The sequence below is a fragment of the Cardiocondyla obscurior genome, linkage group LG11 (genome assembly GCF_019399895.1).
Source record: "Cardiocondyla obscurior isolate alpha-2009 linkage group LG11, Cobs3.1, whole genome shotgun sequence".
NCBI classification, from domain to species: Eukaryota; Metazoa; Arthropoda; class Insecta; order Hymenoptera; family Formicidae; genus Cardiocondyla; species Cardiocondyla obscurior.
The window spans coordinates 4,915,770-4,937,795 of record NC_091874.1 but is presented as its reverse complement, the minus strand read 5'-3'; the positions used below and the strand labels follow the sequence as shown (position 1 = coordinate 4,937,795).

Genomic DNA, 22,026 nt, shown 5'->3' with positions numbered 1-22,026 from the left:
TAATTACCTGGACATTATTAATTTCGCGGACGTTCCGACGATCTCATAGGGCGGGCCAGTAGTCGGATCGAAGGGTCGATGGTATTCATTTAATATGCTCGCGCCCAGCAATAAACGTTATAAACGTTAAACGCAGCAATAATTTGAACATACAATCGCGCGGGGACCCATTTGTTATGCGAGTAATATTTAATCAAAGTTTTGTCGACGATGACAAGTGATATACTTTATTTTGTGATCAATTTAATATAAATATAATTCGACTCTTTCATCCGCTTACCCTTAATTTTTTTCTCAATTTAAAATATAATACGATCATACTCCAATCCCGCCCGTTCGCCATTAGTCGACTAATCTGCAACTCGCGAGCTAATTAACGCCTCTAATACTGCTCGATGCTTCTAATCCCAATTATTCTAGGATTTATATACGCAGGTATGTGCCAATTAAAGCATGCCTCGATAAAGATCTTTCGTAAATAAAATCATGTGATACATGGAGTTTCGTCTGCATGAGTTGCTGTAATTCCTTCTATAACGATTTCATAATCCAATTAAGCTTACGCACTCCTACAACTACAATTTTTATAACTTCTACAAATTTATATAATTAAAAAAAAAAATTACAAATATCCACAGAGCTCCGAAAACATTAAGAAGGGAATGTAGAATAAAATATAATCTATGTTTAAATTAGCAGTGCTTCAAAATTAATTTTCCATGGTTTTGTAAAATTACCATGCAATTGATGTGTAACAACTCCTTAATTTTGATATTAACAATTAGAAATTTAATCCATTTTTTTAATAATAAGTAAAGGCTATAAATTGTGTAAACGAAAGACAAACTATGTCGAAGTTAATGGAAAATGCTGATTATAAAGACATTTATTTCTCATTAAGGTCAGGTAATGAAGCATTTCTTGATTACTCAATATATTCAGGCTAATATTCGATCTCTTGAAGATAACAATGCATGACAAATGAATCCCTTTGAAGGTGCATTAACCTTAATCATATCTTTCGAAATGAATGCAACTATCAAACTCTAATCATCCGATCCTAATCATCGCAATTTTTTTTCATTACAAAGAATATATCGAGGTAAAACAAAATTTGAAAAAACGAGTGAACAAACAAGATAATTAAAAAAGTTAATATTATATCGCAATATAAAAGTTAATTTAACTTTATTGCATATGAGAATGCTTCTCATAAATAATGTAATAAATCTTCAGTCAATAAACAGTGTATCTGCGTGATGAGTTCTTTTAATTAGGTCATAAGAATTTTAATTACATATAAAATATGTTTCAGAAAATACTGATAATAAACCGTACTAACAGCTATAGTAATTATGCATGAAATGTACAGGTGTTAGATATAAATTAAGATATAATTTTATTTTTAAACGCATGTTAAATAATGCACGCATTTTCAACTATTTTTGCTCGCTGAATAAAATGGCTTTTAAACCAGTATTTTATTCAAAACATTATTATTATCGCTGATATAATATGCATACATTAACAAAATATGCTTAAATCGCATTTACTTTAGTGAGTCTTCTGATTTATTACTCCGAGTTCAAATTTTTCTTTACGCTTTATATAGTGAAAACTTTTACGTTCCGATTTCTTTCGATTTCTGATTATTTAAGTTACATGATTTTTATCGAAGAGTATTAATTTTAGAAAACAATTCCATTCCGCGGTTAATTTAATGATAATGTCTTTTATCTCTTTCTTATTGGACCATTTATTCATTTTATCGCGATCCAAACGGATTCGGAGAATGTTGGAAGACGACACGTTAGAGCCGTGTGAGCTCGTGGTAGTATGGATCTGGTACAATTATCTATTATCGCGATTGTGCTAGAACAGAGACGATTAATCCACCGTGCGGCAATAACTCTTAGGGATTTGATGATTAACCAGTGCGAACACATCCCACCCGCAGTCCCGATTTTCAGTATATTATCGAAAACTCATTAGCCAATTTAATGGTGCTATTTAAGTCCTAAGTCAAAGACTTCCTATCCATTTCAGTACTTTTACTTTCTCATGCGTTACTAATCGCAATAATGTGGCAAATAAAAAAAATAAAAAATAAAAAAAACAGAACTTAAAATTGCTTTTCAGCTCCAATTCTGCCACAAAATAAAATTATTTCATTATTTTTTTATCAACTTTAACTCCATAAAAACTTAAAGCTAAACTTTAATTTTTTCTTAACAAGCCTATGCGTAAGCGTCTTTTTCTCTAAAATAAAATTACAGAAAAAGATATAGATCAATGCGCAGAAAGAATAGTTTTTAAATCATTTTCCAGAATTCTTGCTTTTCGAATCCCATATGAGTCGACATAATTTAAAAGTAGAAAATGCTATCTTGGCGAGCGTCATACGTACAAAAATCGAACTGCGAGACGTGAACCGTCACGAAAAATAACAAATCGAAGCTACCGGGGCGTACGTCGCGTTTTATCCCCTTTATCCTATAGCAGGTTCAGAAAACGTATTTAGGTACTTGGACCACGCTCCGTGGGGACGAGTGCCGGACGCGGACTTTCTCAGACCAGCCACTACCAAGTACCACCAATCATCACCACTACCAACCACATCCATACATCCACAATCGCACATTAAAAAAAAAAAAACAGCCCTATCCTTGATTGCTTCACCAGCACGGTGAGTCTTACTTCTTCTTCTTTCTATATAATATCCTATTTTAATCCTCCCGCGCGATTTATCACTCGAACGTACTTGAACGCCAAGGGAATTGAAATGCATTTATCTATTTATTTGCACCCTAATTTCATCGTGATTTCTATACGATCTTTAAAAAAACGATTACGTTCTTTGATTTTTTTTTTTCTCTCATAAATTTTCTTTCTCGGAAAACCTTTAATCTTAGGTGTCATTAGTAAATAATTAACGGTACTAATAGCTCGAGTTATTAAAATTTAATAATTGATTATTGAAATTTTTAATGAGTTTTTACTTCATAAAAAGTTTAAAAGTTAATTAGAAAGTTAACAACACAAATATAATTAATTCTTCTTTGATAGTATTCGATATGTAATAATTAAATTACTTTGTAGAGACGCTAAATATTTTTTCTCATTTACAATTCTAATTTTTTAAATACTTTTTTTTTATACATCCCATTTACAATCTTAATATACAATATCGTGTAGAGATATTTAATATTAAAACCGTTTAAACACTTGCATTTAATTAACCAAGTCTTAACTGTTGTGACCATCGACAGTAACTACCTTCAAATTATTAATACCGACGTCATGTAATTTAGAATTCATTGTAAAGCTTCCGAGATGCAAACGTTCCCTTGAGTTTCATGTACTTCGACGAGAGACAGCTTCTATTTTCTAGTTTTTATACTAACAGCTTTTGTTTGCGCACGTACCCTCTTCGCTTATTATTACGTTTCTCAAAAAATCCTGACATTCATAAATTTGTTTTTTCAAATTTAATTTCACTTACAATTCAATTAATATCGCGTTAATTCATCTGTCAGAGTAAATGTCGTATAAATAATACTATAATGTAGACAGTATTCATACTGTGAGGCTACTTCTATGCATTTAATTTTTCTTCATAATTGTAACGAAATAGTGGAGTATAACTGGATCGTAAGAAATTATAAATAATGCATTGACCATTAGTCGTTCTTTTGTTTTATAGAAATGAGTGTCACGTAAAATAATTTCTTTTGTAACTAGACCGTGTAAATAAATAATGCATGAATCGAAACAGTTTATTTGTAGATAATAAATATTGCATATAAATGACAAAATCTCACAGACCTGTCATATTGATGCATTAAGAATAAATCCAGTGCACATTACAATAAAATTGCATCCATATATGCATTTTATTTATCGTGATTATATTTTTAGTATTGTACTCCGATACGGGTGTTTTTGGTAAAGATTACAAATGGAATGTAGCATGGCACAAATATACATCTGGATGCTTCGTAATATTTTGCAAGTCACACTCACAGGAGTTTGCCATTTAGTGCATTTGTTTCAAAGATTTTCCTAATGTAATTTTAGTTTATGAAACGAATATATTTTTATAGTATATAAAATAATTTTACTTATTTTTTAATACACACGTTTTATTTAGCTGTTAAATAATATACTCGCACACAACCATGGTTTATGATTAGTTAACAATTTATTCGAGACAAATGGCGTTATGAATAAAATATCTTTAATAATTTTAAAATGGATAAAATATCTTTAATAATTTAAATTATTACAATTGATTATCATTACTTTTACTAATCTGTCTTTCTGAAAAATAATTCCAAGTTATTCAAGTCTAATTCGATTCTCTTTTTTGTAATGCCATTTGTCACGTCGACATGTCAATCGGCTGCGGCAATACATCACACTGCAATTACTACACCGGCGACAGCAACTACACACTACAAGCTCACACGACAACCTGAATTAAACGAAAGTGAAGAGCGTCAATGGTGTGTCTAATTTTTCAGTTTGCAAACCGGGCCGATACCACAGCAACGGCAGCTGCTTGCGACAGTGCCCGCCTGGAAGTTACGCTGTCCGAGATAACGATGATTTCGGTGCTTTCTGCACCGCATGCCATTACACGTGCCTATCTTGCAAAGGACCTAGCGACGCGGACTGCATTACCTGTCACGCGGATTCTATGCTCGTATGGAGCGACGGAAGAGCACTGTGCGTGCTGAGCAGTATTTCCTGGAAAATGCAGTCCACACTGTGGTTCCGCAGACTAACCGTGACGTTCTTGGTCAATTTAGGCCTAATTATCGCTGCCGTTGCTTATTTCGTGCTCGCGTGGTGCATCCGTAAACGCAAATCCGTCCACAAGTACAGCAAAGTGTCTTATTCCGGTAACGGTGAGGCTCACGCGGATACGGAACTGGTGAACACCTACGTGTCCGAAAGCGAATGAATCTATCGCGACGAAAGATATTCTTCGAAGAGAGCTACGATTTTGAAAATGCTTTTACTCTGTGTTTTACGAAAACGTTCTGGTATTACGTACGATATTGGATTGTATTATACTTTTGTTGCCTTCAAACGGATCAGAAATCGAAGCGCAGGGACGAGAGGTATATTCAGAGAAAATTTCCCAAAGAAAAGCTGCGAGTAACTTTTATTCCGACGAATGTTTCGCGATTTTATTTCTTGTACGCGAGCTCAGGCATCCCACCGTCAAGTTCAGGAGCGATACTGTACTCTTACAAGTACAGGAACGTTCCTTTGTAGGAGCGGTTTCTGAGATATTTGAAACGTAAAGCATTAACGGTGTCGATAGTTTCCTTTGAGATGAAGCAATCGCTTCGTTGCTATGCCAGTATTGTAGTAATAGTTCGTGGGCCGTTTATTGATCGCTCGCAAATTACTATCGTTCGAGCAACGATTTTACGCGACGCGATAAGTCGTAAATATCTATTTGCGATCATCTGGATCTACTGTGCGATTAAGAGTGAGAGTGACGAACGTCAGTTGAAATTGACTGACACGATCACGAATAACTTTATAGATACTTGCGGATAATATCGGTAATCCCACTTGTGAGATCTGAATCGCTTTAATACGTAACATTTTTTAAGTCAACGTGAGAAAGACTCCGCGACAGGTTGAATGTATGCGCGAGATAAATTTAAAAGAGAACGTGCGACATTCCGAAGCATTTACAGAAGCACGATAATATTTAATTTATTACTTATCGACTTGCGTATAATCAAATTTCTGCGTTAGTAATCAACAGACCACAAGCTAATTAACGAAATTACCACGTCGTATTATATTATATATGCCTAGCTCATATCCCTACATTAATCAGAAGTGATGAGAGACACAGACAAGATTTATTGTAATTAAAAGCTGAAAATAACGTTAACCGTGATTTTACTATTTAAACGACACTGTCAGTAACGCATATTTTTGTAAGAGCAGTTTACCTCAATAATGTGATACACTTGTTAGGCTGAATTATAGATTATAAATTTTATCGCTTATTACAATTACCCGTAATTGTTACCAATAATCATTGCATCACGATGTACATTGTTGTTGTTAACGTTGTAAATTAAATAAAATAATGAAAAATAATAACGAAAACATCGGTATTATTTTCATTATTCATCCTCAACATATCACCTATTATTATTATTAAAACATCCCACCTTAAAACTTCATAAAATAATCGCAAAAATGTATATATTTATTATTTCTTAAAAGCTTGTATTAATAAAATTTAATTTAATTAAAGTCTTCCTCATATTAATTTAACCGTTATAATAATGTAATTTTTATTCTAATTTACAGTTTAACTGGGCATCAGACGTCGACGAAGCCAGTATCCAATGGCAAAATATAAAAATTAGAGGTGATGGGATCTGACAAATATAATCGTAGCAACAAACATTGGTAACATATGTGTGAAAATAAACGATCAGCAAACAGATTAAATAATTCAATTTCTCTTGGGATTTAATTACGACCACATTAAAACGAGGAATTTATGTGTGCATTACGGAGTATACAAAGATAAAATTATCATTGCGGGTTCAGTCGCGTAAGTAATTAATCCGTGGCGGTAAGCATTAAAAATCTCTGCTAACGAGCAGATTTTCGTTGTTGGCAATTGGTCGCTCGTCCTAATCAATGAATTCATACGACGCAATCGACATGGGGTTTACCGCGTTGTGCAGGGGAAATGATTTGTTAATTGTCGCCAATTAATATTCTCTAGTTTGGGCTTTTGTCTTTGTCTCTGAATTGTCAAGCAAAAAGCTGTTCCACGGTAAGTGTATACGCGTATGTTCGCATGCAGAAAAAACCGTAACGTCAACATGGAATTAGAGCCGAGGTGAGGCAAAACAAGAAAAAATTATTAAATAATTTTTATTTATTTGCACGCGGTGTTTACGTGCAACGTGTTTGGTAATGCAAATATCACGGTGTAACGTACGTAATCAAAATTTGGAACTTTATATTTCGCGTAAAACTGCGAACACATCAAATATTAAAACTGACGTACTGGTAATCGCTTCATAAAGATCGGGTAAAGATATAACGATAAGATACTTTTGAAAAAAACGAAAAAATATTCGTACGTATTGCCTGCGAAAAGCCACTCATATCAATATTCAATAGCACAATGAATATCGGGTTCGTTATACTGGTTTGTTATTGCAACGTGTCAAACGTACGTGGTTTTAATACAAAGTGTACAAGTTAATGTTACGGATAAAGGATGCGAGCATAAATTGTACAATACCGTGTCACTTCATAATAATCAGCTTAAAGATCAATTGCACGTATAATATATTTTAATAAAAAATTGATTCCTATCTCAAAAAAGCCGTATTATATCGAATCTAATTTATTACGATTTTATTAAAACGATATTTATTACGAAACGACGTAAACGAGTTTAAAAGCGATATTTTTTATTAATCGGAAATTCGATGAAAATTTTAATTGCGCCGCAAGTGGCCGAGAATCGTCGATTGTGCCGAAAGAGAATGTCGGCTGCCGCAAGTGGCTGAAAGAAACGAATCTCGTGCCGCAAGTGGCTGAGAAAGTCTCACTTGCAGATTAAACTACGTTTCAAACTACGCTACTTCTACTACTGAAGGCAGCGAATTTATAAATTACACTGTTATTAATTACAACAATTTAATAAATATAATAAATGTATAAGTATTTTCTTATGAATTCGTTGCCTTAATAAAAAAAACATGCAACTCACATTTGATGCGACGCGGGCGGAGTTCAGCAACGATGATGCCATGATACGATGGTATTCTGCAACAAACAAGAAAAAACAACAATAAAAAATATGCAATAAATAATAATTACTGATTAAAAAAAAAAGAAAAAAAATTGTTATTTTAATATAATTAAGAAAAAAAAGATAATTACCCAAACGTTGCTCCGCCGATGCCCGATGTCTTTCCTAGACCTGGTCCTCCTCTCAGTACTCAGATCCACAGGTCACAACATCTACAGGTCACTCGCGAATACGCGCGCGGATTAATAATTAAAATTATTCGCGCGATACTGGCGGGACTCCCGTTAAAATTAAGTTTAGATAATAATTTTCGACGCCCGATTACTCTTGCGATATTCGCGATGAACCCCGACCGTGGTTCATTTTATTCGATCGACGACAAGCTGTAAGAAACTACGTTAGTACAAAATATTACACAATGAAATAAAAATAGAACTACACTACTACTAATATTTCTACTCTACAAGCTGTTTTACGCGAAGCACGCGGTTGTCGCGAAATACCCGATTTACGCGGAATGCCGGATTTACGCGGTTTTCCTAATCTTCCGATTTAAACGAATTTTTTTTTTTATTTTTACGCGTACTATCAGCGATTTCTTATACCACTGATAGTAAGAAACAATTGTGACTTACTTGCCAGCGGAGTTAGTGGTGATCTGTAACAGATAAATACATAATTCAATTATAGATATGCTACAATTAATTTCCATAATAAAAAAAAAATAAAAATAAATATATATATAATATATACGCGTCTCTACTTCGTTTATTAAATAAATAATAATAAATAAAGTTATCTAATAGCCAAACGATTAAACGATTAATTTTCTTATACAAAAAAAAGTGATCTTTACCCAAGAGTTGCTCCGCTGATGCAGGACGCCTATCCTAGGCCTCCTCCTCCTCTCAGAATGCTTGAGTTATCCGCCTGGTTATCCTGGTTGAGTTATCCTCCTTCGTTTAATCTGTCCTCCTCTGGATCTCCATCTGAAACAATAAAACACTTAGCTGATTAGCACAATGCGTATAGATAATCGATCGCAAAGACCAAAGTACATTTAACCTTTATATTCTATTCTACGTATTATTCGCCGCGTATTACTAACAGCTTACCGTGCTCGTGTTTTGGTGCCGAGCGGCCGGTCACACATTCCAGCGCTTGCACGTGCACACCGCGCGCCAAGTGCTCCGGGAGTAGAATACGTGCGTACGAGCAGCTCGAGCGACGAAGACGGAATGGAAGGGGAACGGGCCAGCCGCCGCTAGCGCGCACCGTTTCCTCTCCCCGCGCTACCCGCGCCCATAGCCGCCGAGTCCCGAACCTTCGCAATACCAGCCGGCTGGTTATCTTTAGACTGTCCTCTCTCCCCGCGCTCCCCGCGCCCACAGCCACTGACTCCGAATCTACGCTACGTAAACAGCGCGTCTCTTGCGTACACCTTGAGTTGCTTGAACGCCGAAGATAATCCGTTGCTTTATATTAAAATTTGTATCAGCTCTTGAAAAAGTTTTTGCTCATTGCACGCCCATTACGCATCGATAACACGAGAGACAAACGCACACGAACTGATCGTGGAAAACCGTGGCTGTAGATCGTTGTTAAAAATTATTAAATGTAAAATAATTTTCCTCTATGTAAAAAAAAAAAAAAATAAAATAAAAAGAAATAACGCGCGCTCTGAAGTTTTTAGTTGTTTATAAATTTAAGAAAAAATTTTTCATGTTTTCGGCAATTTCTCTCATCTAAAAATTCTTTCGCGAAACGTAAATTATTAATTTATCACTGCAAACACCGATAATTAAAACTCATTGAGCGCGACGGTCGTAAAAACGGCAACAAAATTATTTCCGCGGTGCTCCGACCACCGCCGGCTTCTACTCGCTATAATTCATGAATTAAAATTTCGCTGTCTTTATACTCAAACGACGCGTTTGCAACGACATCACAGCCACGACTCTCGCAAATAATAAAATTCTTCGCCACGCTACCTTCCCTCCGTAAAGTAAAGTACGTAAAGAGCAAACTGGTGTTCGTCTAGACGAGCAACGCTACCCTTATCGCTACGAGAGAACGAGTATAAAGCAACCGGATTTATATGATGCTGCGTCAAAATCCGCGTTATCGTGAACGTGCGAAAATCCATCCGCAACATCTTTCTCCCGACGAGTTGCTTGTCACGATATACCTTTTAACATTGAAAAAGCACGCGATTGCGGTAAACATCACCGCCAAGAAAAATCTGTCGTAATTAATAGCAGCTATTCAATCGTATAATGCATGAAATACTTTAACTTATAAATTAATTTTAGCTTTACGTAAAACAATTAATTTTACGTCGATTAATTTCGTAAAAAAAAAAAAAAATAAAAAGATTATTATAAAATCTGTAATTAACTTTAAAGAGAGAAAACAAGAGAAACATAGTTTCCGCATATAAAATTGATGACCCACAGGATGGAATGCCTTTCAACCAATTGCAAACGTCACGTAACGACGTGATGTAACTTACTCCTCTTTTCTTCTTCTCGCGGGAAGATCCACCGCCGATAATTCCTTTTCGTTTCTTCTCTTGCGCGCCCGACGTAAAATAAGAAGGTAGTAATCGTTTCTCTTTCTTTAAAAATACAGAGGCGTTTGGCAGAAAACCAAATCCTTGCCACGGTTTATTTTAGAGATATGTGAAAAGAATCAGTTAAATGTTTAAAAATCAATCGAAATTTTTCTAACTTGTGCTGGCTCTTTTTTTTTCTGCATAAACATCGTCACGTTAACGATCACATGCGCATCGCATAATACCTAACCAGAAAGATATAACTACAACCGTCGATTGAACATTAATCATTGATAAGATTTCTTAAATGTCGCTGCCGGTAATAAATGTCGTTTCGTTTATCTACTTTCCTTCCTTTCATACAGTCTGGTCCATAAAACTTGTCGGTTATGGTTAACAGCATCGTATTTCACCCTCGAAACATGCAAACACAGACAGTTTCATGCAAAAGACCACGCGATAAATTGCGGAATTATTTGTGACACGTAAACGGAAATTTAAACGCGATCGAATCTCGATTAAACCGACCGGAACCGCCAAGAATATTCACGATGTTATAAAAACGATGCAATAAAAATGAATATCACGCATAAAATGGTTATATTTAAATCGCGAACGTAAATTGCTAAACGGGTTGCTTAATTATCGATTAATTTATTATTTCTAAGTGTCAATTGCTATAATTAGATTAGTTTGTATCATTAAAGATGATATTAAGGTTAAATATATTTTACGAAAGTAATATTAACCGCAAATTTAAAACGATTTATTCACGCTGAAAGCGAATTTATTCTGTCGATGAGAATTTAAAATTTAATAACACGAGCCCAAATCAAATTACAGCAAGAATTATTCTTTGTAATGAAAGCTCATCGCGTAAAAGTGAGTGAATTTCGAGCATTATTATATAACACGGTTATTTTGATTTTGCTTTGTGCGATTTTAACGTCATCATTTGTCTTGATTTACGTTTCTGAAAGCTGTCGATCGGATTGTAATAACACTTCAACGTATAAAAAGAGGCGAAAAACATTCTAACACGTTCTAAAAGCGCTCTAATTATCCATAATAAATCGAATAATAATTGAATTAATTTACAATTTGTCAATGTTATATTATACATTTTATTCTGCTACTGTCAGGTAATGTGAATATATTTGTGCATGCATAATAACTGCGAATTATTGCACGGTCTCGCTCAATTCCATCAATTTACTTACAATTATATGTCACTCAGTATGCAAGGCACTATTGTATACTAAAATTAATTGTTGTGATTATTACGTTCGGCTATTTGACTTTTCAGCTAAATTTGCAAAATAAACGTAAAATATTTCATACATTAACATACTTATCGATTTAAATATTTATTGTATATGTAAGAAAGAAATAGAAAAGTTCTCTCTAGGGTGTTATATACCATATCGTGTTTGCAGCACATCACGGTCCTTCTTCTTCAATATACCATTGATTATTCTGTATCGCGAGGATCTCACATGAGACAACTTGGTACGAACGTATCGTAGAACCGAACCGTTATTTATTTAAAAGACCAAACTGCTGCGTCAGTTTGCGAGGACGTTATAAATTTTTCTATCATTGAAATATTTGAAAACATAAGAAATTCGATTCCGTGGGTGTAGTAAAAATTTTATACGAGCGTGACATTTTCCGAAATAAGTTTTGTTGAAATTTGGAACTGGCTCTAGCTGTTAACGGAGAAATTCATTTTTATCCCACGTAGAAATCTGTAAGTGTACCTTTTTTGTTTTCTACTAATTCACGACTGTGAATTCCAAAATGACGCAGCCAGACGAAAATAATGAATTTGTGCCCATCGCCAAAGGTAATGGGGACGCTTTTGTGATATTTACTCGGCGAGCTCGTAAGCGGCGAGCAAACTGCGCTCGTTCAACATTCTGTTGCACGAAAGAGCAATTTGATATCAAGCATGAGATCAAAGAGCACGTCCATAGCGCAGCATTAAACTCGAAGTATATCAAAATCCAAAGTTTCGCGGATTTGAAATTTAGATTGAAATCATTCTTCAATTATTTGAAGAAAACTGATTATAATTAGAATAGAAATACAAACGGAGTAATCGAATACAGAGCTTTCAATATACGTAGCAATTTTTTTTCACTTTAAACCTCACCGAATCTGTGCGCGAAACAACTTATTAATAAAAAAGCTTTATTTTTCCGTTAAATAAATTTATATTTTAAGTTCCTATTTTATTCAATAATTCTATATACTCTTTCATCCCTTTGTTATCTCACATGAAGTGGCATAAAATAAGAGCCCTTTCCGCAATGGTTGAAAGGTCTTTCGTCTGTGAGTTAACTTTCGAGCACAGTTGACTTCGATATATATGTGATAACTAACTACGACACGCGTATATCTCTTCAAGCTAAACCCCCCGCGGATGTGCTGTACATCATAAAGCGAAGTCGGTAGTTCTAGAAGTTAGTTCGGAGGAATTTAGATATCAACGGTGACCAGTTGAAGTTGAGCTTTGAGAATGGAATGAACAAGAACTAATGGAGTAGCGAATATCTTGCGCGTAAAATCAACTTCGAATAATCGCACTCGAAGTATTCACTATACATTGGACAAGATCGTAGAATTGAAGAATGAAATGTCTTTCGCGGGGATGCATTATACGTTTTGGTATTTAAAAAATTGTAACGAAACAATATTATGTTCAAGACAAAGTTAATAAATTGAAGTAAATAAAAAGCAAAATTTTAGCAAAAACCGAGTGGAAACTGAAGCCTTTTAATTTTTGTCGTCTGCGTGCTATGGTTACGGTGGAGATCTACCATCGTTCAGGCACGTTTCCCCAATATTCTCGAAACAGCGGAGAGAACGAGGGGTGCCAGAGTGGACGGGGATCGACGAATGGTAACGCTGAGTTATTCAATAGGACCTAGCCCCATTACGGGACAGTTCCCATGGGACTCGTATCGTTTCATCTCGATCCCGTGGGCGCGTTCGCTATATGCCATTGTAACCCTGGGATGTAGTCTGCGCGTTTCGTGCGTGCGTACGTATGTACTTGACGAAAGTCCGAGTGAGCCCCGTCATTACATTACCAAGGGAAAAATGGGGCTCATATTTCTCGTCTGTACGAAAATTCTCCCTCGTAACGAAAAAGCTTGAAAACTACGCGGACGTCTGATTTACAAAACTCTTTTTATTACGTAGGGTTCTATCTTTCCATTTTTTTAAATAAATCTTCAAAGAATCTTATTTATCGTGAAATAAAAATTTACATTCTATAATTGATAAAAATAATACAGCCGCAATTTTAATTTGATAAAGTCAATATTATTTTTTTAAATACGCTTTATCAATTTTATACGTATTAATTAATTATAGCGAGTTTGACGGGAGACGAAGGATATCAGTACAAAATATCGACTAACACAACTTTAGAAACATCAATCAATCAATCATTCAAGTTCTCTCGTTACAAGAGCGAAATTACCTCCCCCTTCTTTGACTGCTTAACTTTCGACCAAATGAGCAATAAGGATCGTTTGATGTACATAAAAGGCTACGATACTCCTCGCTTCGTGGCAAAGACTTTCCTAACACGTATTGCGTATATTTCGATTTACAGCTCTTAAAATTTTTGGGTAACTCGTAGGTAACGTTACACAGGTAGTACGGAGCATAAATGTCAGCGACAGTGGTCCGCGGTTCAAGGGTAACTAAAGTAAGTTATTTATGCGAAGCCAGCTACCTTGGAAGGACTTTTCCGACTACATCTCGTTCCGTTTCCGGCCCTAGGTTCAACTTTCGCGAAGGCGAACGGACATTCTACGCGAATGCCGACGTTGTATTTTTGCCAGCGGCAGAATCTCTCCCTCGCTCAACGATCGTTTCTTTTAGAAGCTTCAAGACAAGCGACTTTGTCGAAAGAATAACGAAAAACTAGTGGCCAATACGAGAAAACCACCAGTTCTTTTATTTTTTTTTTTTTTTTTTTTAAGAAATCTTAATTGCGCACAATAGCAAGTAAGAATATAAAAGATTGCTTTCCTAATTTGCTCGTTACTCGCCGCGTACGATTATAGTTAAAGATAAGCTGTTTTTATCCGCGCTATGAAAAATGCGAGGAACCCGAAATAAATTTTAAGATTGTCCTTTCTTTTACTTTTCCTCGTTCCCACCTTTATTTCTTATTTTGCTCTACACCTCCAAGATTACAAGACGCAATTTCTTTTACATTAACAGCACGGTTTTCTTAAGTTGTTTTAATCTTCCTTGTCTTTGTGATGTTAAATAAATCTTTGAGAAGAAAAAACGAGAAAAAAAAAATTTTTTAAAGAAATAAAGATCTACGAATCTATCAAAATAAAAATTTTTAAAAGAATTTACCGTGTTATAAAAGAATTTATGTCAAGTGTATCGCGAATCTAACTAATTAATACGTCGCGGTATTCGGTCGATTAAATTGCTCGTTTGTAATTTACTTAACCAAAAAAAAAAAAAAAAATAATAAATATAATTTCCATAATTATCTTAAAAAATTATTGTATATAAATTTATTTATTTTTTATTTTTTTAAATAGGACTAGAACAAATTAGGTTTTTTTTTCTTTTTATTAATTTAATAAAACATCTTTTACATTGGTTTTTATTTAAAAAATAAAAATAAAATTATATTGAAAAATAGCGCGCGCGCACGGTTTGTTCTAGTTAATTAAATTAACTAATGTTTGAATATAATGACGCGTGCAATGCACGTGCTCTGTAATCTCTAGTTAATAAGTAAATAACATATTGAAAATTTTGGTAACTCCTCTCGTTCTCTAACGAAGGTAAAAATTGAAAGAGAATATTCGTAAAGCGATTAAATATAATTCAAATTCAATTCCTGGATATATTTCAATTGAATATCAAATAATGATATTCTTTTCTGCGCCATTATATCTGTAAGATTAACCGTAATTTATTTTTACCGCGTACCGCGGTATTTTGATTAAAAATAATTTTATCTACAAATAAACATAATGTGCGCCCCGGAAATAATACAGGCTCTCACACATCGGCGCACACGTAATCATGCATCCGTTCTTAAATATTATCTCGAACAATTCTTGTCACGCGTCTCTTTCGCGGATTTTGTTTAGGAATTCTTGCGGAAGAAAATGCCGGATAACTTCGTAAAACACTCGTAAACGTAACGAGCCGTGAAGAGAGAGATTGGCTTATCGCGACTTCGTTTTATGCTTTATATTCCATTCAACTAAATTTTATAGCTGCTGATAACATTTATTTGAGGCGGCGCGGTTAGTATAAAGGGACAATTTGATTTTATCAGGATTCAAAACGCGAACGCGAGAGACAGTGGGCAAGTTTTGAGGCACGCGTACATGCATGGGAAGTCATTTTCGGACATGCGCGACGTGAATTATCTAACTGAAGAGAAAAAAAATCACGGAGAGATAGGGGAAATCCACGTTATAAATAAAAACGCCATCGAGTATCGTGCTAGTTGACGACTTCGATTTTTTTGCGCCAAGTTCCCGACCCTTATGTAATGCTCCATTACTGAAATTGCTGGGTCGTCGAAGTGGCGCTTTAAAAAACGCTTCGGAATTATTAAAATGTCCGCGATGCGCCGACCGACAGCCTAAGTTCATTAATGCGTACGATACGCCGACAGCGGCCGGTCATATTTCACGTTCCGGGCAAGTACAGAGAGGTAACTAACCCGTTACGTTAACTAACGAGGCGGGAAATTATCAAATGGCTCGTGTGACGACGGCCGGAGTCCGCGCGAATTGCCGGAGAACTCGCGTACGTTGTTCCCGCGAATATATGTGCGCGGTTCTTTATCTTCGTTACACATTCGCGCGAAATATCGCGGACGCGCGATCAAGTCGTACATAATGCTTAAACTTTTGTTAGCCGAAGCTGTCTGCGCTATTTGTAGCAGTCACCGTTCGCTATTATTCTCCGAGGAATCCATTACGAGATCGCGTAAATCACAATGTCACCACGACGCGCGCTCGTTAATACTGATCGCGACTGTTAATTGCAACGATACTTGTTGCGGTAACTCCGACCGGCGATGATGTTCCCTTAATTCTCTCTGACCACATAAGAAATCACAACGGGAGCGAAGCAAGTCGATAAATGGTACGACAGCGCGAGGTATTTTTCTTTAACGAAAGTGTCTTGCACAATAGCGCCGGTCGATGACTCGGCTATGAAGAAAGTTGAAGCATTTAATCGCGCCTGCAATGAGAAAAGCCGAGGAAAAAGACGGCGAGGAGAAGTACCTTTCTAGCGTTTACCTTCTACCTGCGATCTTCAAAGTCGTCGACCTGAGAAATATCGGTGCAATTACAGACAACTCGGTTACGTCGTCGTCGCTCGCCGTTTACGTTATCAAAAGTAGCGGATTTATCGCAGTGTAGCTCAGATTAATTTTGCCACGACTGTTTCACGACGGCTGTATAACAGTTCGATTGTTCTTAACCGCTACCGACCACGAAACATCTTCGAACCGACTATCCTATTATGGCAAGCTATCTTTTCTCTATAACATCAATTTTTTAATTTAATGTATAATACTAAAGCGCGCAAAAGAAAACTGTTTTGTCCGTTTCTTTAAATGTATTTTATATATACATACAGACATTAATTATAATTTAGTGATTTAATCGACGAATATCGCGACGTACTCACATAGGTATAGCTTCGCGATAAATAAAAGTGTATATATTAATTTTTTTATCACGCCCTCACCTGTGTATAAAAAAAAAAAGTCGCGGTGTGTATAAATTAAACGGAAAATTATCACATTGTTATTAAAACTTTATCAAATAAAAGAATGTAGATGTAGATATTATATTTATAAGATCTGTCTTTCTATAAATAATTTTTAATCCTTCAAATATTCTTTCAATACCGAATATGTATCAGAAAAATATCGCCGGAGCATGATTGAAAGTATATTCGGCTTGACAGATAAAACGTCATGATAGTATCCGTTAGATCGATGAAATATCAATGCACACGTACGTCGCATTCTAAAATGCATTGAGGATATTGTATGATACCGTGAAAAGGCTGAAAGTACGCTCGAGCAGCGGAGTACAATAAAAGCGATCACCGTAAAGAAATGCAGTTGAGATTTAAGCCATTACTTGGGAAATGAAGTCAGAAAGCTTTAGCGGCACACGCCTTTGTCTGCTTATGTGTGCGCGCTGCATCTTGGAAGTTCTTATTCATGCCTATGATCTTGATGTTACTTTATTACTTTCATTCGCACGCAGTGGCCCCCGCTTTCAAACTCCATTAAATCCCATTATTCCAGCGATATCGTTTCGGAAAAAGTACTTCCGCCCGACACCCAAGTATACCGCGATATTTTATCAAATCGGCACGAAAAACAGAAATTCATAAACCGATACTTGCATGTATCGCGAGAATAACGAAGTGACGTTACGAGCCACTTAATCATTTATCGAAGGGACATTCGGTATTTTCTTTGTTTCTCTTTCTTTTGCTATATTCTTTTGCAAATAATATCTCACGCATATAACTTCGAAAAATTTTATTTAATCTTTTGTGGAGATATAAGTGTACCCGCAAACTTCGCGTGTGCAACTTCACATTCATTCGGAAGCGATCCGCCCCTTTAAAATCACGTCATGATTTATCGCCGCTTATATTCAATTCAGGATCGCGAACTCCACCAATTCTTTCCCGCGGCATTTTATCAATAATGCATTGATAAGAGATAGGAAGCAAGTGACAAGTCAAATATATGGCGTACATTAAATGGAACATTCATATCTCTTTCACTCCGTAAGATAAAGTAAATTTATTAATTTTACCGCTGAATAAATTACATTTCTAAATTTTGATGTAATTAAAAATAAATATAGGTCGGACATCCGACAGTCCGAAGTCCGAAAACGGAGCAACTTTTAAGTAAGAATTAATTCTTTTTTTTAATTTATCATTTTATTAACTTTATTTTTATTTTTTTTTGTTAAAGAATCAAATACGCGTAATTTTTTTTGTTTAAACATTAACTGTTTTCAGCACGTCTACATTAATATTCCATTTTATGTTACAGTCACTAGCAGAACTCTACAATTCCGCTGAAGTTCATGCAGATTAATAAGTCATATAATTTTTTTTGTGGTTTGTAATTGAGGTCTTTTAAAAAATAACGCGCGCATAGCGCACGCATGATTTTTTCTACTATTTTTATATATTACATTGGAAAAATGCGCGCAGAAACAATTGGTGTACTCTAAAGCTTGTTTTGGCGAAGAGGAAAGTACCTAATCCTATCTTTTGTTATATCGAGATAAAGTTTAAAAAGCTCTGGCGATTTGCAGCTTACTGGAGATTGGCAGATTGATTTCCGGCGAGCGATTTACATCCGAGAGGAACTTAGGTCAGCCGCGAGTAAAAAAGTCCATGCAAACCTTTCAATTTGCCGAGTCGAGAAATCCTTCGAAAGGCAATCAGAGCCACACAAACATTATCGCGCAGTTCAAAGCATTGGGCGTAAGGAGAGATATTCCAAATGAATAAGACGGTCGACCTCGACGAACCTCGCGGAAATTACTTTATCGTCTATGAAAAAAAGAGAGGAGGCGAAGTAAAAATTGAATCGAAGCGATTGAAGACTCTGCGACGCCGAAAAAATATTATAATAAAATATTCGAAGACGTAATAAAATTAACAAATATGCCTGACGTTATTGAAAAGATATTGGAATATCACACACTATCGTGAAATATTTTATCGTATTTCGGCGCGATATATATTCGCGTGAAAAGATGCAAATATACAAGCGACCTCGCAAGTTTTCGAGTTAAAAGCGACCAGAAATACCGCGTGAATAAAATCGATTAATTTTTCACGACTTAAACGATATTGGTTCTTCCGTTTCGAGCATGTTCAGAAAAATATTTTTAGCTTGTAATTAAATTTTGTCGAGATTTCCTACTTATAATATGTATTGCGGTTTATTCGCCACGTTAAATTGATGCCAAACGAACACTTTCGACAGATACGCTAGCTAGATATCCACATGGTTAACGATTTGACACAGCCACGTGCGTGTATCTATCCACTGACATAAATCAGACTACTACGGAGCTAACATGTCTGGTAGTAACTAGATGTACACATTTACTTGGGCAAACACCTACGTATTAGTCAGTAAACCACCTTTGAAGTGACTTAGGTACTATCGAGATCGCAAAATGTAAAAACGGTAAATTAATAAACAGCCATTTGTAAACTGCGAGAGGTTTACATGTAAAAATATTAAAAGGAAGAATCAGAGCCGCTTTCATTTCGTTACGGTAACTAAAATCCGCGAGTAAATACATTTTTGTAATTAGACCCTGAGTCTGTGCGTTGATTTTACTTCTCGCTAATGAGTTTAAAGTTTTAAATTTACATTTGCAGTAAATAATAAGATTTATCTCTATGCGAACAACAAAGACGAGGGAGCAAATTGAGTTAAATAAAATTGTACGTTAAAATGCGCATGTATCGGCAGTTTCAAAACATCTCGCGCAAACGCAAAATTCGTTAATAGGGTAATTTACGCGACCCCATTAATTATTCATGCGATATTACATTGTGTCGACGAAACAAGAACAACAATCCCAACGTTGCAACAAACCCAGAATCGCAATGGGTTGCCAATAGCAAACGCGAGTACAACGCGTCGATGCGTTAATGAAGTTGTTACTTCTGCCTGGTATAACCAGTTTGCTGCACGTTATGATTCTGGCATGGCGAACTATCGAACATCGCAATTATAGCGAATCAATAATTTCAACCTGAGCGAGAGCTACGTGTAACTTCGGCGTCCGACCGGAAACAGTACAGCAAATCTGTAATGCCGAACGGTCCATACTGCGAGTCTTTCACTGCGACTGAATCGAGCACAATTCCGATAACTGCGATGTAATTCCTTCATATGTGATAATTAATATCTTAACGTATCCTCGAGAAAGATTTTCTTTTATACTTGAAAAGTTAAAGACGATACTTCGTTTGGCGATTAATTCTCTATATTATTACCAATAAAAGCAATACTAAATTTTATTTGTTTCAATTTAATTTCATGAAAAGTTTTACAATTATTGCATTGTATTATATATAAAACCCCGTACACGTTCTAAAAGTATTATTTTGTTGTTGGGCAATGTAGCATTGGAACTTTGTGGAATAACGATGCACTACAGGTGTAAGTAATGCAATACTACTGTAACAGTGCTTGCTTTGATTATGCATGACGCGTATTAAATAAAAATCCAGTGAAATTACATGGAAATTCCTAACCGCAGAATCATTGCGCAATGTATTCAGTAGTAATGTATACATAAAACCGTAGAATAAAATATTCCCTTTACCAAAAGCTGCAGTGGTCTCGATTTATTTACGCAAATTGCTATCAAAAAGTAATTGAGCTGTTAACAAATTGTTTATTTTACTTTTTTTTTTTGTTTTGACAAATTAATTCGTAAGTTTAATTGAATCGAGCAAAAGAAGTTATTGTTAAAATAACGAAAGTAGAAAAGCAGCAATACGCTAATACCGTATAAATGAATATTCTATAAAATTATTGAGTTCTAAGGACCTTGCTGAAATTCAACGCAGAATTCCAGAGAAGTTCGTAATTGTAGGTTTCCAAATTTCAGGGAATAGGTGCTAGGTGTTCCAATTCGCCTACTTGAAACTTCAGCTTGGAGTCATGAACTTAGAGTCGATTAGATTATGACGTTGGTTGTTCAATACGGATTCCCGTTTATATTTCTAAATTCGAAATTCTATGAGAAAAATATTCAAGCATTTTGTTTCGCGCAGAAATATTTATAATTTGGCAGTTTCATAAATTTTTTTATTAGTCGTTTATTTTTAAAAGCAGCTATACCTATTTCGAGCCTATTAACGATATCGTTTAAATAACTATTTAAATAAATTCGTCTTTTATATATTACGTACGTAATTTTATCTCGCGCAAAACTTATATAATTTCTTTAAAATGTATGTTTCTTTTTTACGCGTATTTTAAGTTACACGTTCTTTCCATGCAGTTTGAGATGTGGCGTCGTCAAACGATTGCAGCAAGCTCTTTATTTTTTACTCTCTTTACGTTCTAGCAGATTGCGGCAATATGGTGGCTACAGTTAAGAATTTCATTGAAGCGTGAGACTCTTGTTAGTCGGTTGCGCGAACATCGGAAAGAATCGTGTATAAGAGTGGTCCGGAATTTAATTTGTACGAAGCATTCCGTGAAAAATTGTTTTAGATTTCACATTATTGTGCTTTCTTAAGACTTCCACTTGTTAGATAGAGAAATTCACAAAACAAAGTATAATAATATCGTATCCCGTTAACATTTATCTCTTTGTCAATGTTATCTCGTTATTTATAGACCTTATCTCTTCGGTATATTTTTGTGAAAATTTACAAAATATTAATAATTATTTAACTTGCACACACATGCTTTTATATTAAATAAAAATAAATTTAATATTTTAAATAATCACTAAATATGACCGTACTTTTGCTAATTAAATAATCGATTAACTATTTAAATTGAAAACTATTATTTTTTTAAAAATAAATTGAACAATTTGTAACAATTACA

The 22,026-nt window shown here is 35.1% G+C and overlaps 1 protein-coding gene and 2 long non-coding RNA genes across 5 annotated transcripts in view; 1 reads left to right on the top strand and 2 right to left on the bottom strand.

Annotated features, from left to right (window-relative positions):
• The window catches only part of LOC139106620 (furin-like protease 1), a 162,097-nt gene extending 155,806 nt beyond the window's left edge, over positions 1-6,291 (top strand). For both annotated transcript variants that reach the window (XM_070663531.1, XM_070663530.1), the window contains one exon: positions 4,524-6,291. In XM_070663531.1, coding sequence (XP_070519632.1) covers positions 4,524-4,966 — 443 coding nt within the window. In that variant the 3' untranslated portion in view covers positions 4,967-6,291. The remainder of the gene's footprint in view (positions 1-4,523) is intronic.
• LOC139106626 (uncharacterized) overlaps positions 1-8,278 on the bottom strand; it is a 110,969-nt gene extending 102,691 nt beyond the window's left edge. The window contains exons 1-2 of the long non-coding RNA XR_011546404.1: positions 7,951-8,278; positions 7,778-7,833 (exon numbers count right to left, since the gene is read on the bottom strand). This is a non-coding gene — a long non-coding RNA (uncharacterized lncRNA). The remainder of the gene's footprint in view (positions 1-7,777; positions 7,834-7,950) is intronic.
• A 101-nt stretch (positions 8,279-8,379) lies between these two features.
• LOC139106627 (uncharacterized) overlaps positions 8,380-22,026 on the bottom strand; it is a 32,321-nt gene continuing 18,674 nt past the window's right edge. For both annotated transcript variants that reach the window (XR_011546405.1, XR_011546406.1), the window contains 2 exons: positions 8,676-8,808; positions 8,380-8,477 (listed from right to left, as the gene is read on the bottom strand). This is a non-coding gene — a long non-coding RNA (uncharacterized lncRNA). The remainder of the gene's footprint in view (positions 8,478-8,675; positions 8,809-22,026) is intronic.